At 47.0% G+C, this 18286-nt stretch overlaps 1 protein-coding gene across 3 annotated transcripts in view; it reads right to left on the reverse strand.

Moving 5' to 3' along the window:
- The window catches only part of LOC140901504 (complement component receptor 1-like protein), a 33482-nt gene extending 21953 nt beyond the window's left edge, over positions 1 to 11529 (reverse strand). Inside the window, exons 1-6 of one of the 3 annotated variants that reach the window (XR_012155864.1) lie at positions 11362 to 11529; positions 9825 to 10010; positions 5155 to 5248; positions 3405 to 3490; positions 2351 to 2545; positions 1130 to 1309 (exon numbers count right to left, since the gene is read on the reverse strand). Coding sequence is in view for 1 of the 3 variants with exons in the window: in XM_073320454.1 (XP_073176555.1) it covers positions 1130 to 1309; positions 2351 to 2545; positions 3405 to 3490; positions 5155 to 5248; positions 9825 to 10010; positions 11362 to 11437 (817 nt within the window). In the remaining 2 variants the exon portion in view is untranslated. The remainder of the gene's footprint in view (positions 1 to 1129; positions 1310 to 2350; positions 2546 to 3404; positions 3491 to 5154; positions 5249 to 9824; positions 10011 to 11361) is intronic. The other 2 variants (XR_012155865.1, XM_073320454.1) reach the window with 2 other exon arrangements.
- Positions 11530 to 18286: the final 6757 nt, after the last annotated feature.

The raw sequence follows: 18286 nt of genomic DNA on the forward strand, positions 1-18286 counted from the left end.
AAGAGTACACGAAACATGTCTGGCATTATCTCTGAGACAGGTAACTTTCATATTTCTCATGTGATGCATGGAAACTGCATGACAGGCATGAGGACAAGTGCTAATGAGAAGCAAAGTGGGGAAAGTAACTGAAATACTTCCCGACATACTGTATTGTATTTTCTAACAGCCAACCGATCCTAAATTCTCAATTACCAAGGGACAATATTAACTCGTTGCTATATTTGCTTTCCATAGGATACTCTTAGTATAACTTTTTATGAGTTATGTACCTGCATAATTGGATGCTAATACCTTAACCGTATCACTGAATTTAACAACCGTAATCTCGGATACTGTCGATTATGTACTATATGGTTTCAAAGTCCTAAGGTACAAATTTTGTACTTTTGGATAATTTAAGCATTATACCCAGATGTACAGACACTCTTCTTAACGTGTGCATTAGATCTTTGTAACGTTAGCTTTAATAAAAAAAATTTAATCTATTTCTGTACAGTCACAAACCTAAGGCTGTAACAGGGGATCTGGCTCATTTTATAATCTTTAGGAGTCTTATACCCCAAACTTTGTTTTACAGAAACTGGTAAAGCAAAGAAGCTGCACCTTTACCTCCTGTTCAAAGTGGCTTTTTCTTTTCCCTAGCCTACCTCCAACTACGACAGGAGACATTCCTCATCCTACAGCAGCAGGCACTGGGTATTAACGCTATCTCACGATACGGGACAGAGTTTAGCCTCCAAGGCAGAAGCCATTCCAATGAGCCTTCTCCCGGGCAAAAGCACTCCCAGGGGCTGAAGGCTAGCAGAAGTGTGGTTCCACATCAGCCACCCAGCCACATGCCAACACGCAGGCTGCTCCAGAACTTAGAGATGAAATGTACTTCGTGAATTTCACACTGCCATTTTCAGTCTTGTAGAAACTACATGCTAAAAAACTGGAAGCTTTAAATAGCCAAAAGTTCTTCCAACTCACCAGAAGTATCTTTTGTTCCTCCTGGAGGGGAGCTGTAGGTGTAGTATGTGTTATGCCGATGACAAAAAGGGGACACAGACACTCAAACTTTACATCATTTTAACGTTGCTAAACATCAGCATATAAAAGGTTCAACACAACTGCTTATACTTACGTAGACAAGTTGGCAAAGATGGAACCCAAGAATTGTTAGCTTCACATCTAACTGAACTGCTACCATGCAGAGTGTAGCCAGAATCACATGCAAATATTACGGCGTTTCCATATGAATAGTCAGGTCCAAACCCAGATTGCTTTCTTCCATTTTTAACTTCTGGCTCAGGACACTTGACCACTGAAAATTAAAAGTACCAGCATAAGAACGTTTGGCACAGGAAGCATTTAGTGTGTGTGGGGAGATGGGGGCGTGTGGGAGAATTAGAGGAAAGACGAAAACGCCCTGATACTTGACCACAGCAGGTACCAAAATGTATTTCAAAATAAAGTTAGACAACTCTGGATCTTTTCCTTTAAAAAGATGTTAGTCTACAAACACGACAGCACCCAACTGTATGGCTATCCCGCCCCTTCCCCCACCCTCCACTAAACTGCATGAGTTAAACATCATCGCTGTACGACGCCATCCGGAATTTGGGTCTCACTAGAAGAGATGTACATACAATGACATTCTGGAACTGAACTTCCCTGCTTTTGGAGGAGTTATTATTAAGTAGCAAGATGACCAACCTACCCTAATGCCTCTGAAAAAGCCTCAATCCCAGCTGTTAGGCTGGGTAACTCAGAAAGAATAAAACCAAGTTGTTGCACTTGCTTGAATACCAAGTACATAAATGCATTGTTAGCTAAATGCAACAGTGTGCAGGAGCACTGCCGTCACTAAAATGAGGATTGTACAATGACCTTTATTTCTCCCTCCGAAGAACTTTATGGCTGTGATATGAACTCACAGAAGCCTGAGCCTTCACTGCCAAGGAGCCCTCCCGGAGAGTTCTGAAAAAGAGGCTTGCCAAGCAATCCTGCTTGTAAGCCTCTCTCTTTCCGTCCACTTCCCTTTAGCACTTGAGTTGAAGGATACTGGCATAAAAGCAAAACCTTAGTTTAAGAGTTTATCAACTGTTTGTGACCTGAGAATTAACTTCAAGCTTGGAACACTGAGGGGAGACAAAAAACCACAGGATGTATTAGAGGCAAAAATTCTTTCCAGGAATGATTCATGAAGTGTCAGTCATTCTTTAGTTTTCCAACAGTAACTAGTTTTCATGATACGTATTTAGGGGGACAAAGCACTAACTGAATTTCCTCAGCAATCAAAATAGAGTTTTTCTTGGAAGGTGATCGTAGAATAAGAAGGGGATAAAAAACAGATGCTACTAACCTTTGCATTCAGGGGCAGGCCCACTCCACTCTCCATTGAAATGATCTTTCGTTGTACAATGAATGGAGGCCTCTCCAATAAGAGACAAGCCCGGGTCACATTTGTAAGTTACTGCTGAGCCAAAGGAAAACTCTTCTCCACTCTGACCATTATGGGATCCCTGGGTGATACCAGGAGGTGGAGGACAAGGTATTGCTGAAGCAAAGAATGTCAACATGAAAATTAAAGTTTCCACTGAAGGTGAACCAAAGAGAGTTTTCACTAAGAAAGTTGTCTCAGATCCCCCCAAAAAGCTATTTAGCCATTTGGAAGCGTACTTAACATTCCGTTTTAACATTTGAAGCAATACCCCTTTCAGATTCTGAAGGTTTGTCTGCTTTTAGGCTTGACCCAACCCAGTACGTCCATTGCTCAAGGAGGATGCTCCATAAAACACCAACTCTGGAAGATGACCTTAGCAGAGCGCGCTCCTTCCCAACATTAGCCTCAAGGAGCCAGAACCTCTTGCCCGGCATCTCGAGATGTAGTATTGTTCCACCAGAAGAAAACTAAGCTAGAACAGTTCTTTTAGCAGCAGCTGATTCTAGACTGGACATCAGCAGCATCATTGATAGACCAAGCCCAGAAAGCATTCAAGAGATCAAATTAAGGTAGAGGCAAATTAATTGTGATTCACTCCAAAAGAGCCTCAGATTTTAAGTGGATAGTCACATTTGGGAAGCATCAAAACTTCTTGAAGTCATTATCATGCCTTTTACTTAGTGACCAGGAGGATTACACAGATACAATAGTGAAGAGGAGACATGAGGCCTGTTGGATTGTGCATATTAAACAGAGCCAGGTGAATAATCTAAAAGGTACCAAAAAAAAAAAAAAGTTTCTGTAGGAGTCATCTAAACACCATGGCGAAGCACAGTACGATTTCATTCCTCCCCACAACAAAACTGTCATTTGGATTAAATGCCAAAGGAAGAACAGAGACTCCTCTGAAGCGCCAGCTATGCTGCATCATCTCCAGACGTGAACTGTTCTTAAAACCATTAAATTGCTTTACCTTGGCAAAGTGGAACCTCCGTATTCCAATCAACTCCATTTCCCACAATCACGCACTGGGCAAAAGTCTGTCCAATTAATCTGTACCTAAAGAAAAAAGGTTCAAGTTTGTGACTCATAGAAGCAAAGAACTCGTGCCCCGTCCAGAAAGATGGAGCAGGGTTTCTTTCTGCCAGTAGGTGGAGACAAACCATTGAAAAAGGGATACATCTAACACCACAGGACCAAGGAACACGAAGGCCAGGTCTACAGTACACATCTACGTCGGTACAGCTACAGTAACGCCTCACTTAACATCGTCCCAGTTAACATTGTTTCGTTGCTGATCAATTAGGGAACATGCTTGTTTAAAGTTGCTCAACGCTCCCTTAGAAGGTTGTTTGCCAGCCGCCTGCTTTGTCCACTGCTTGCAGAAAGAGCAGCCCGTTGGAGCTAGCTGGTGGGCGCTTAGAACCAGGGTAGACCGGCAGCCGCCCCGCCCCATCAGCTTCCCTAAGTTCCCTGTGTGGCAGCCGCCCAGCAGGCTATCAATTGTCAGGCAGTTCAGCCATCCCTCCCCCCACTGCCCTGTGCTGCTCCTGTCCTCTGCCTTGAAGTTGCTCCCGGGAGCCTCCTGCTTGCTGTGTGGGGGTGGAGGGGGAAGAAGGGTGCTAATGTCAGGGTGTCCTCCTCCCGCTGTACCCCTTCTCCTCAGAGAGGTGGGGGAGAACACGACAGGGCTCAGGACAGAGGGAGCTTGCTGCCATCAAATGCTGTCAACTTGCTGATCTACTTAAAAAGGCAATGTACTTAAACTGGGGTCAGCGAACTTAAAGGGGCAATTCACACATGTGTCTCTCTCTCACGTGCGTGCGTGCGAGAGAGATGGTCTCTCTCTGCCATGCTGTGTCTCCTCCCTCCGTTTGTGCTGCCTTGTAGAGTGTGAGGCTACATTAATAACTATGTGTTAACCCTTGAGGGCTTAGCCAAAAGCACTGCATTTCCAAGTCCATTGAGCTGAAAGTCCAGCTAAACCCAGCACACAAAGTTGCAACATACTGACAAAGCTTACACTTGGTCGTCACTACAGAACACACTTAGCATTCGATTAAATTGAAGTGAAAGAACTTGAAGAAATCAATCTCCTGTGAAGGGAGGGAACAGTGAGAGAGCACGCGCGCGCACAGATGGGCCCAAGCAGCTGCTAGTTTGTAAAATAGAATTACACCCAAAGACAACCTGAGCTCCTGTGGGCTGTAGTATTTTAGACTACATTTTGGGACAGACAAATATTTGCTATTGTAGAGCAGGAAGAGGTCTGCCTCTACCTGGTGCAGCATTTTATGGGCAATATTCTCCCACTAGCTCCCAGCACCCTCACAGAAACCCCTGTAACAAGGGAGAGATGGCACGGGTCAGTAAGTGCCACATGACCCCTGAGGTGGGACTCTCAATATCATAACCCAACCCCTGCTGGAGGATCTCCTGAGGGCTCTAGGCTGCCATCTTCAAAAGCACCTGAGCGAGTTAGATGCCCATCTCCCACTGAATGACAACCATAGCTCGGTGGCTATCTTCCTTCAACTCCTTTGAAAATCGCAGGTGTAATTCTTAACAAGGGCCCCAGCCCATGGATACAGATTTATAGCTCACCACTCACTTATGTTCTTGAAGTTAAGCAGGCTTGCTTGTCTCATTTTGTTAGACTTCAACAGCAGTTTTACACCAGTCTAGCTTCTATTAATTAGTCCAAATATTAATTTGCCACTCACCCTTCATCACAGGAGAAGTTTGCTCTTGCACCAAACCGGAGATCCGTTATATCACCCCTGCCATTTTCGAGTTCGAATGGTTTACATCGTCTTCCTAGAAGAGAACAAGACGAATATTAGTGTTACCTCAGATTACCTTAATAGGAAAAAGGGGATATCCTAACTTGCATCCTCTAACACAGCAAATACCATGGCAGATCAAAGCCAATCGTCTTGGAGTCCAGTATCTGTCCTCTACGACAGCAGGCAGCACCAAAGGCTAAGGAGGAAAGCTTAAAACCCACATTATGGATAATTTTGTTTCATGCCCATGCGAAGTGAGGAGAAGTGGAAGCGGGATGATGCTTCCTAATCCCACACAGATAGTGGTTGCCTTATATCCTGAAACAAGAGATTTCAGATCCCCTTGCAGATTTAGTATAAGCGCAAATATTCATACTGTCAACGTGAACGCCCAGATCCCGAAAACTCATATGCAGAACCATATTCATGTAGGTAGACCCACTGACCTCAACTGGCAGCAATTACAAATAAAAAGCAACATAAGACACAGAAGAACAAAAAAAAAGGATAGAAGGCGTAAGTTACGAAATGTAAAAATTTATATGGGGCACTAAAGACATCAGTGAGAGTCTCACAAGTGGCATGGTTACAGACAATAAGGAGAAGATTGTGAAGATCGTTAGGGACAAAAGAAATCCTTCTGTAAGAGAATGTACCCGTGTCCACACCCTAGAGACTGCTGTAATAATCTATGTACCGAGCATGCCTTGTGAGGCATCATCTGAAAATGTATAAAAAGAAAAGGAGTACTTGTGGCACCTTAGAGACTAACCAATTTATGCTCAAATTTGTTCGTCTCTAAGGTGCCTCAAGTATTCCTTTTCTTTTTGTGAATATAGACTAATACGGCTGCTACTCTGAAACCTGAAAACATAGAGTTTACTGGTCAATACTGCCCTGATAAAGTGCATGGTAACATTGTCTCTGAAGTTAGAAGATTTCCCTGTATAATGTTAACTCATATTAAAAAACCTACAGCACAAGCTGGCAAACAGGACTGTCTCAAAGGAATGTGTGCTCTGCTTAATTTGCATTTAAGCAACAAGCAGTCATCAAGCAGGAAGAAAAAAACCTCCAAAAAAGAGAGGAAAAGCAGCAGGGAAAATCTTTTCCCGATAGACTTTTTGTCAGCGGGGAATGTTTTCCCAGGGGTGGGACTGACACTATAAAAAAGGAGCAACAAAAACTCCCAGGCTCCCCCTCCTCCCTCTCACTCCAGCCATCCACTCACTGCACTAAAAGAGACAAAGGAAGCACCAACTGAGCTGAAGAAGGGGTCCTCACTTAAGAAGTTTGGTCAGCAAGACTGCTGAGAGCATATGGTAAGAAAAACTTCATTTCGAATTTAACAGCATTTTTTAACTTGAGCACCATTTGTGCTTTATCTTGACCTCTCTTGTCACCTTTCCGACTCATGCCTCATGACCTGCAGTCCCTTAAAATCTTTGTAGTTAATAAACTTGTTTGATCTAATCCAGTGTGTTTAAATTGAAGTGTCTGTGAAACTCTATTTGGGTAACAAGAAAGAAGGAGAGACTCGAGATGAATTTGTATTGTCCGGGAGAGGGCTGGGCAATACAAGACATACGTTTCTGGAAAGGGGGGGCAGGGCGGGGAAATACTAGGAATTTGTTGGGGTCACCTCACCAGCTTTGCTTATACTGCAAGAACAAAGGTGTGGCTGGCCGAGACCTAGCTGGGAGTGACTTGCACACCGGAGGCTGTTTGTGAGCAGTCCAGACTGGAGGCTACAGCACCAAAGCTTTGTAAAGGGCACCCCCAGGTTAAAGGACAGTGGTGACAGATTCTCATTAGTCTGGATGATACACCGAGTATACCACGCGTAGTAAAGGTAAAAACTTGTTACTAAATGGAGATGGGTAAAACAATTATGATACAAGAAAGGCAGGAGTGTTCAGGAAATATTTCCCTTTTGTATTTGGAAAGAAGCACGACAACATAGTCTCATCACAAGAGTTTGATGAAGTACTTCCATGTCTATTAGTAATTAAGGAGGAAGTTAAACTACATCTGCTAGGGATAAACATTGTTAAATCAAAATCTTGGGATAACTTGCACCCAAGTGTCCTGAAAAGTTGGCCACGGAGATCTCTAACCCACTGATTAAGATTTATAAGAAGTTAGAGTAACTGGAAATTCAGGAAGAATGGAAGAGCGCTGATCTTGTGCCAGTATTCAAAAAGGGCAACCAGCATGACCTCAGTAACTGTAGACTAGTTAACATGATCTCACTCACAGGCATAATAATTTAAAGGTATTGTGGGATTCATCGATTCCAAGGGCAAATCTGTTCTGACCACTTGTGCAGTGGAGGGAAAATTTTCCCAATTCATAAGGAATTAAGAACAGGAATATAATTAATACCAACCAATATGGTTTTATGGAAAATCAGGTTTCTCTGATAAACCTCTGTCGTTCTTTGAAGTTACAAAGATGTTTGATAAACGTAACTGATGTAATATGCCTAGACTTTTGTAAGCTGTTTGACTTAGTACCACACAACATTCTAAATAAAAAATTAACACTTCTGTATCAATAGAGCACAACTTAAATGGACTAAGAATTGGCTAAGAGGGTGAGGCAATATCTTTTATTGAACCAACTTCTGTGGGTGAGAAGCTTTCGACCCTACACAGAGCTAGTCTTCAGGTTTGGAATACATTTCTGACACCAAGAAGAATGGTGTGTAAGCTCGAAAGCTCGTCTCTCTCACCAACAGAAGTTGGTCCAATAAATGATATTATCTCACCCACTTTGTCTCGCTAATATCTTGGGATTGACATGGCTGCAACACCACTGCAGACAAGAACTGACTAACTGACATCTCCAGGAGCAGTCACATCAGTGGGAATCATTATCAAACAAACCTATTTCTAGTAGGATTCTGCAGGCATCGGTCCTAGACCTGATGCTATTCAACATTTTAAATCATTTGTCTGGAAGGTAACAAAAATCACTCCTGATACTATCTGCAGGTGACACAGACTGGGGGAGTCCTACAAAGCAATCTGGACTCCTTATGTCCGGTCAAACAAAATTCATTCTAGTACCGTATAACGCAAAATTATACATCCAGGCACAAGAAATGCAAGCTGTTCTGAGAGAACGGGTAAACTATATTCTGGGAAGGAGCAAGTCTGAAAAGGATTGAGATCACAGCAGACAATCAACTGAACATACGCTCCCACTGCAATCCTATGGAAAAAAGGGCTAATACAATCCTTGATGTATTAATAGATGTGATTGCAGAGCCACTGGCCATTATCTTTGAAAACTCATGGCAATCAGGGGAGGTCCCGGATGACTGGAAAAAGGCGAGCCAGACAAATTCAAAATGGAAATAAGGTGGAAGTGTTTAATATGAGGGTGACTAACCATCGAAACAAATTACCAGAGGCAGCACGTTCCACAGGTTTGTTTTGCGTTTTGTAAATATTTGTTAGTCGTTTTCTTGATTTGTGAATCTTGATTTTAGACAGCTAAAAACTGCATGTTCCTCAGTCAAGCTCAGTGGAAGAGCTTTTCTTTGCCCCTACAAGAGATATTTGTGATGCTTTCTCCTGCAGTAGACTTATTCCCACGAAGAATGAACTGTATCAAAAAGTCACCATATCTATAGGGAGTTCAATGTAGATATACTGTATCCATGCAAAGATAACGTTGGCACTTTTTATGACTGCACTGGGAAAGATCTCTCAATGCAGACAAGGTATGTAAAAATTGTGACCTCTTTACTAAGGCCTGATCGATTCAGTAAAACAAGGCCCGCTGAAGTCAGTGGGACTTAAGAATGCACTAAGTGTTTTGCTGAATCAGGGCCTATATTTAAAGTATTTTCTCAAGCCAGCAGGCCAGAGTAGGTGAGTCTGAGGCTAATCAAGGAAGTCTCATCAGTATTCAATACAACAAATACAGTCATAATTTAAAACATATGCACAAGAAGGCAGAGTTAAGTTTCATTAGCATCCAACTGTAGATATCCTTACTAGTTACATGGAATATAGCATCTATAGTCTTGAGATGAGAAAACTTGCAAAAATCTTATCGTACTCTTAGCAATGAAGCCAAGAGGAGTATTCTCTAAGTTTTGTTATGAATTACTATTTTGACCAAGTTTGTAACACAGGTCCCTTCCAACTCTGATATTCTATGAGACATTATTCAATACTGGGTTTACTTTTAGTACAGTGAATTCAGGATATTTCGTTATCAGGGATACCGCAACTACAATGTTTCAAAAAGGACAGACACTTAGCACACCAAAAAGTGTTTTACTTATTTGTAGCAGGTTTCAGAACAGTAGCTGTGTTAATCTGTATCAGCAAAAACAACTCGAAGTCCTTGTGGCACCTTAGAGACCAACAAATTAACTTGGGCATAAACCTTCGTGGGCTAAAACTGACTGTATCAGCTGCATGGAGTGGAAAATACAGTAGAGAGGTATAAATACACAGCACAGGAAAAGATGGCAGTTGCCTTCTTTTCATATGCCAATAGAAGAGAGATATCCAACAGAAGAGAGATTCCTAACTGTGTCAAGATGGCTTGCACATCAATTGAAATGGAAAAGCAACAAAGGTACTCACCTTCACAAAACTCAGCTTCTACTGACCATTTTGAATTTTCAAGACATGTAACAAAAGGAGACTTTCCAGAGCTCAAAATGTATCCTGGGCGACAGGAGTATTTCAGTTTGGTCCCAACAGGATAGGAATTGTTCACGACCCCAGGCAGCTCAGCAAAATGCAACCGTGGAGGAGAATCACAAGTGCCTAGCAAGGGAGACAGGCAAGGAAGGGAAAAAGTTAACTATGAAAAATATTCAGTAGTCTGTTGTAACAGATTATTAGTTTTAGAGAAGCCACAAATGATTTTATTGGGGACAATTTGGAGGTACTTGTTTTCATTAGAGCCTTGAAGCTAGTTTACTGAATGGGCTTCATACAGAACTGCAGTACATTAAAATTTACCATGTATACATCACCCTGAATATGTGCAGTAACGTAGGGTAAGTATATTGTGCAAAACAAGACATTGCTCCACCCACAGGTTTTAGAGAAAGGGTTGCAACCGTACAGAGTGACATGAAAGAAGGTGACGTAGAAGGCAAAGGAGAAGGCAAAGGATAGCAATCTACAGAAGAATACACGAAACATGTCTGGCATTAGAACAAGTGAGAACAGCTGGTGGAAAGCCATCTCTGAGACAGGTAACTTTCATATTTCTCATGTGATGCATGGAAACTGTATGATAATCATGAGGACAAGTGCTAATGAGAAGCAAAGTGGGGAAAGTAACTGAAAAACTTCCTGATGTACTGTATTGTATTTTCTAAGTGGCAACTGACCCTAAATTCTCAATGACTGAGGGACAATCTTCACTCATTACTATATTTGCTTTCCACAAGCTCCTCTTCCTATAACCTTTTAGGAGTGATGTACCCAAATAACTGGATGTGAATACCTGAACCTTAATTTGGGATACTGCAGATTATCTACTATATGTACCTTATGACTTTCAAACCAAATTTTGTACTTTTGGATAATTTAAGCATTATACCCAGATATACAGACACACTTGTCTTACCCTGTGTATTACATCATTTTAACATTAGCTTTAACAAAGTTTCTATATCTCTGTCTGTACAGTCACAAAGCTAAGGCTATAACAGGGGAACTTGCTCATTTGACAGTCTTTAGGAGTCTTATGCCCACACTTCGTTTTACTGAAGCTGGCCAGCTACAGCACCTTTACCCGCTCTTCGAAGGGGCTTTTTCTCCCCCCGCCCGCCTCCAACCACCGACAGGAGACACCCCCAGCCGCCGCCCCCGGGCCTTAACACTCCCACCAGCGGGACAGAGTTTAGCCCCCAGGCAGAAGCGCTCGCGGGGGCTCGAGGCTCGCAGAGGTGCGGGGCTCGCCCCAGGGGCCGGGCTGGGGTCGCTGCCGCGCGGCTCGGGCCCCCTCGCCCCCTCCTCCCCCCGCGGGCCGAGCTCGACGCAGCCCGGGCTGAGGGGCCGGACGGGGAGGCCCGGGGGCGCCGTGCACCGATGGAGGGGGGGAGAGACCGGGAGGACTCTGTGCCCGGGCAGGGGCCGCCGGGGCCCCCCCGCCCACACTCACCGCGAGCCCCGGGCAGCGGCAGCAGCAGCGCCAGGAGCCCCCAGAGGCCCGGCGGGCAGCGCGGGCCCGAGACCATGGCGGCGGCGGAGCGGCCTTAGGGCGTCGCCGCCTCAGAACTGCAGCTTCCGGCTCTGGCGCAGCTGCCGGCCGCCGAGCGAGCCGGGGAAGCGGCCGGGCAGGGGCGGGGCCGGTGTCGCCGCTGAGCGCTCGCGAGCGGGCCGGCCGGGGGCGGGGCCTCCTGGCGGTCGGCGCTGGGGGGCTGCGCGCTCGGGGGCGCTGCGGCGCCGGTCCCTTGTTCCAGTCGGTGCCGCCGCCCCCGCCGCTCACGGGCACGCGGGGCCCGGCCGGGGCCCTTGGCGGGCAGGCCCCGCTTCCAGCTCGCTCCGGGTCCCGCTCGGGGGCGGCGGCGGCGCGGCCGCGCTCCTGTGGGTTTCCCTGCAGCGATGAGCGGGCGGGCGGGTGAGGCGCGGCCTGGCTCGTCCCGCGCGGTCGCCGGTGCCTCACCTCGAGCCTGCGGCCGGCCCAGGCCCGAGCGGGGGGCTGACTATTATAAATGCTGGAGGCAAAGCCGGGTTTGGAGGCTGACAGCTCGCAACGCCGCCCTTGCACTGACCCGGTGACTCCGTGAGGGGTTATGACCCCCCTTCGTCTGAGAACCCCTGGGCGCAATCCAGAGATCAGGCCTCAGTCTTGAATCGGGCAAGAGTCATTGACTGCAGTGGGCGGTTAAAGAAGGATGGAGTGAGAAGCAAATGTAACCCACACCCGTCCTGGGCGTGCTGTTCTCTCTCGTCTCGTGCTACTGAGACCACTTAGAGCAGGATTACTGAGTCTGCCCTACGGCCTTAGCTAAGGGCCATCTGGCTTTTAGCTCATACAGTAGAGGCTGGTGCACTAGTAAACTCTAAAGGTGCCAGGTTCAGTCCCACCCGCCAATGATCGGGGTCTGTCAGCGTTACATAAAGACTGGAAGATCTGCCTCCAAAGTGTTGATTTTTACTGCATCTCTGCGAACACAATATCCAAGTTTCAGAGTAGCAGCTGTGTTAGTCTGTATTCGCAAAAAGAAAAGGAGTACTTGTGGCACCTTAGAGACTAACCAATTTATTTGAGCATGAGCTCATGCTCAAATAAATTGGTTAGTCTCTAAGGTGCCACAAGTACTCCTTTTCTTTTTGCGAATATACAAGTTGTCACTGAGAATGTGATATTTATGTCACCCACGTGTGGATTAGGTGCTTGTCTAACAAGAGGCATCAGCCCTCTGCTGCTGGAGCCTTGAGCCTTTGCGGCTTGGCCCTTGGTTTCAGTGGGGCTCCAGACAACGACAGGGTCTGCTCACAAGAGTACAGTTTGCAGGAGTAGCGCTCACATTTGTTTTATGTTTTAATAAAAAGAATATCGTATTTTATAAATCTCCTTTCCGCAGAACTCAGAGTGGGCTCATTGCTGAGATCTGGCCACAAAGGCTAGCCACATTTAGTCAGGCAAAGTGTCAGGGGAAATGGTGTCTGTTTACAATTTAGACCGCCTGTTCCCCTTCTTTCTAACTCACAGACGGAGCTGGTAGTGACCCCTGTATGGAGAGTGGCAATATCTTTCTATTACAACAGAGTCTTGTGAAATTAGATTTTCTCAAACATCGCCATTGTTTACAGCAGCCCTTTGAAATTCAGCAGACAGAAAGCGCTCAGGTTAGAGACATGCCTTTTTTTATGTCCCCCCCCAGGCAATTCCATTCAGGGTTGGCTGAGATATCAACTTAAAACAAAAAAAAATCACCAGTTCCCTTCACTCTCATGCCTTGCCAGACAAATGTTGGCACCCTGCCAAAAAAAAAAAAAAAAACAACCCACATCTCTTAACTCTGACACTATGTCCCTGCAGCAGGAAGACGTTGCACTAGGGATGCCTGGGAGCTGCAATGGGGTTGTGGCAAACAGTGGGGCTGGGGCTCCAACCTGCCCCCATAGATAGCACATGGGCCATGGTAGAGCGTCTCCCACTCTGGGGGCACCACACTAGGCAGGAGTAGGGATAAGTGAGGAAGCCAGGCTCTTCCCTAATTCAGCTATAAGGCCTCTATAGTTCTAGTAGTAGCTATCTGAACTCAAGTGTCAGAAATTGCGAGTTCATGTCCTGCTGATGAGATGTATAAGGGGTTATTATAGTTGCATGCAATAAAATTTTCAAAAATACTAAGAAACTGTACACAGTGAGAACTGCAGCGTGTGGGGACTGCAAAGGGAGTGGTGTGGTCCCCAAAGGAATTCCTGCAGTGCAGGGAAAGCATATCCTGGCATATGCAGCCCGAAAGCTGCCTCTCATGCAGCCCCTGGTGTAGGGTACTGCCAAAGGCATGAAGAGAAGTGGCCAGAGCACTTCATGCTTTGGAATTCTTGGTTGCAGGGAAACCCATTGGCAGCGGCAGTGGGAAAGCTGGTGAGAGTTATGCGGGGTTGTGACTATTCCAGGTACAGGTGGGACCTGTGTGGGTGCATTGTGCTCTAATGTACCCAGGAGGCTGCACAGGCCCTCAGAGCCTGAGGAGCCCAGAATCAGAGAGGTATAAAGGGGGCTTAAAGCCCCGAGATCCTGGTCAGAGCCTTGTGTGACACGCCTCTTGTGAGCGGCAGCACAGAGTCTTGCTCGTATCTTTCAGTTGCAGCACTTCCTGTCAGTGAAGATTTGAACTGTTAGTGGTCTCCACCCTCCACCTCAAACCCTGCTTCACCTCCAGCATGTATAATGGTGTTAAATATATAAAAAAGTGTTTTTAACTTATAATGGGGGTCAAACCCGGAGGCTTGCTATGTGAAAGGGTTCACCGGTACAAAAGTTTGAGAACCACTGCACGAGACCCATCCTTCCCCTTTGAGAACCAGGAGTAGAACCTGAGCCTCGTGGCTGGGCCTGGTACCCGGTCAGTTCCTTCGCTAGGGCTGGGACAGCCTCTCCTGTGGTGTCTCCGTCCTGCTGCACCATGGCAATGTCACAGAGCACCAGGATCTGCAGAGACGCATGCTGAGCAGGGAGGCATGGGCAGCCAGGTACCGCATTGGCTTCATCAGCTCCTGCTCTCCAGGCAGAGCCCGTGACAGACCCACCTCCAGCCCTCCAGAGCCAGGCTGGTCCCTAAAAACCGCCTGTGGAGCCAGGCCGCTCTCAGAACCAGGCCCCAGCAAGCACCTCAATTTGTGCTCTTATCACCCATGCATTGGCCACTTGGCCTCTCCAAAGCAGCGCACGTTGAAGGCACAGACCTTGAAGGTGGCCTGGGCAAGGTGAATCCTGAACTTGACCAGGAGCAGGGTGGGAGAGTGTTATAGGAGGGGGAGCCTTAGGCAAGCAGGAGAGGGCCTTGTGGATCAGTGCCCAGGCTGGGGGCGGGGGGAGTTGAGGGGAGCACTGATCTGGCTTATTGCTCAGTAGGTGGCTGGTACAGAGGTCCTTTTGACTGGCAGATCCCAGGACATTCAGGGGAGAGAACAGCCTGGGCTGTGGTAAATCCCCTCTTCTCCCTCCCCTGCGCCCGTCCCTGTCCATGCCCTGGGAGTCCTGGCTTCTACTCCAGACTAGACCCCAATCCCCTCCCAGTGCTGGGGACAGAGTAGGCATCCTGGTTTACAGCTCCCCCCATGAGCTGCAGTGCATTCTCCAGCTCTGGCCAGGTTTAAATCAAGACGGGGTGTTTTCCTAAGAGATCTGCTCTGGTTCCAGCAGGGATTAATTCAGGGCCTGGGTCAGGCAGGGGGCCAGATAACATGATCACAGGGGTCCCTTCCAGCTTTGAGATCTATGAGAACCTTGAGCTGTCAGCAGAGCCTCAGGGCAGCTCATTGTAAGGGCTGACAGCACAGTCCTCATCAGCTGTGGATGCCTTGGTAGGAGGAGGAGCCAGGTGGATCTCCAGGTGGACAGGGAGTTTCACCACCTGCAGCTGATCAGTGAGTAAAGCAGGGCCAGGAAGTATATTTAAGGGCCGGATCTAGGCCAGGCTCTCTTTTATGGGGAGGGTTATGACAGAGAATCCTCTTTGAAAACTGCTCTAGCTTGCTGCTAGTTTGGGGTTTTCCAGAACCTTCCCCCTCCACTGGGGGTGGGAACAGGCTTCTCATTTCCAGCCTCAGCTGATCCCTGGTGAGTTTATCCCCCTTGGCTTTTGGGCCAGTGTTGTCCTTTAGCTTTACTGGCTCTTTCCCCTCCCTTCCCTGGAGTACTTAAAGGGAGCAACCACATTTGCTCTTTTTAGGCCAAACAAGCCAAACTCTTTCAGTCTCCTCTCTGATGAGTTGTGGGCGGTTTCCCTAAGCGTTGTAGTTGTCCTGCTCTGTCTTAGTTAGGATTCCTATTTGGGACTCCAAATAGGACCTAGGATTCCAGATGAGGCCTGGTCCACAGGATTGAAATGTTTCAATAGCTCCTGGAAATACATGGCCTGGTACATCAGCTGAGTATCACTTGACAATGCCAGCAGGAGGACAACCCTGTGGACTCTCAAGTCCCTAAAAGCAAGATGGGGAGGTGAGCAGAGACAGGGAGGGAGTGGGGGAGCCATATGGGCTTTGCTTGTTCTATCTGAATATCCATTACTCTTGTGTGCGTTGAGGGTAAAAGTTACTTGGTTAAGCTCCTCTTGCTTTGCCTGTTGTGCCGTTCCCAAAGAGTTAAACTATAAACCGGAGCGCCCATGGGGATCCCTGTATAAACAGCCCCTGCTCCCCACCCCAGATGTGGCTTGCCCTTGGTGAATCCATGCTGATGGTTCCTGTTCACTTTCCTCTCCTCTAAGTGCTTCAGAATTGCTTCATTGCTTCATTGCTGCACAGTGGGACACTTACCTTGAAGGATCCTGACATCTCTCGTGCCATGTTTGTCCTGGGAGCGTAAGTATGAGAGTGTGACCCCCCCTTTTTCTTTTGAGCTTAGCTATCAGTATAATAAATGTGCTGCTTTCTGCCAAACTCTGGTGAGTCCTTAGTCCTTCCTAAGCTTACTAGCTGGCCCAACTTCAGGTAACACCAAGCTCTGTCCCCCCACAGCCAGACCCCCACTTCCTCTGAGCCCCAACCATGTTCACCTGGACACCCCCCCCTCAGTCCCATTACTGTTGCACCCAAACCCTCCAACAAGCCCCTGTGCATCCAGGTGTCCCCCCCCCACAGCTGGATCCCCCCACTGAGCTGCCTGCACCCAGATTGCCCCACCCAGAACCCTCTCAACCCCCACCTGGATCCCCACACACCAAGTCCCTCTAGACTGGGACCCTGCCTTGCTGATCCTGCCTGCTCACAGCTAGTGCACCTGGCAAGGAGGGGCAGGGCTCTGGGCTGTTTCCGGGCCAGGCTCTGTCCTTGTGCCATGTCAGGGTTGGGTGCAGCCTCACTGCTGAGTCCCAGGGGGAGCTGCAGAGTGATCTCCCACATCTATGAAGCCAGTGGCCTGTGCTCCCCAATGCCATGCTGGAGCCTTCACATTTATTTGACAAATGAATTTTGCAGATTTTTAAAATATCGTGTACAGAATTTTTATTCTTTTGGTACAGAATGCCCTTGGGAGTAACTTGTTCTATACCTTTCATTCTCCTTGTTTCAGATACTAGCGTTCCAGGTACTGACACCAGAAGGTACCTTTTGTAATTTGTACTGGGGCAAAATAGAAATGTATTTGGATTTTTGACAAGTGACCTATCTGCTTATGTCACAGGCCAAGCAGTACTATTGCAACATGTAGATTACCTCCTTTGCATCACCCGGGTGTTTGGTTCGCATTGCCTTCTGGTTACAACACAGAGGGATCCCAGGGCCACTGCAATCCACCTCCTAGGACCAGGGGGTTACTTGTTTGATGGGTTACAAAAGGGCTCGGTGGCTAGTCACAAATCCCCGCATTGACTCTCTGCCATGGGTCTGGTGTTTGTGACACACAACGTTAATGGCAACTGGTAAGGGAGGTACAGAAACCTCCTGAGTTTGCTATACAAACATTCTGGTTCTCCCAAAGCATGTGAGGTGAGGTGTCACCTCAATGCTGGGAGACTAACCAATTTATTTGAGCATGAGCTTTCGTGAGCTACAGGTTACGTCATCGGATGCATACTGTGTGCATCTGATGAAGTGAGCTGTAGCTCACGAAAGCTCATGCTCAAATAAATTGGTTAGTCTCTAAGGTGCCACAAGTACTCCTTTTCTTTTTGCGAATACAGACTAACACAGCTGTTACTCTGAAACCTCTCAATGCTGGGGACATGCTAGGCATTCATAGTGTGGTCCAGTGTTGTACAGAACTATGTAAGGAGGTGTGTGTGTATGTACTGGAAATGTGTTTTAAACTCTGTAAGGTGCATGTGTGTTGGGATGTAAATATAGCATTGTAAAATAACAGAACGCATACCTGTTTACATACAAAGTCTATGTAATAAAGAGATGCCAACTCTACAGAAAAGAAGCAGGCAGGCGAAAACAAGGCCGGGGTGATGATCCTGCCTTGGAGTAAAGACAATGAATGTTGGGGTATATACAGAAGGCACCCTTTCATTCCACACCTAGCAAGCCAACAGACAGCGTGGGTTGCAGGCAGCCTTAGCTGAAAACCCCGCAGCCGACTCTGGCTGAGAGAAATGTCTTCAGCCAAACTCTCTTCTTTGTTAATTTTATTCTCACTTTCTGTAGTCTTGGCCCCTGTGGTTAAGCCAAGTGTTGGCCCTGAGTTCAGCCTTCCAAGCCTGTAGTATGTACTGTTTGTTTGGGCAAGTGTTAGGTGGCACTGGCTGGACACTGAAGTGGGTGGGGGGTGTACCTAGGTCTTCCTGCCCACTGAGAGCCGGGGGGCTGGTGGGGGTGGTAATGAGGCAGCTCCTGCCCCAGAGGAAGGTGAGGGTGCAGGGGCTGGTCCCTGCTCCTGGTGGGTAATACCCCCCCCTTGT

This window comes from Lepidochelys kempii, chromosome 21 (assembly GCF_965140265.1).
Source record: "Lepidochelys kempii isolate rLepKem1 chromosome 21, rLepKem1.hap2, whole genome shotgun sequence".
In the NCBI taxonomy this organism is placed as follows: Eukaryota; Metazoa; Chordata; order Testudines; family Cheloniidae; genus Lepidochelys; species Lepidochelys kempii.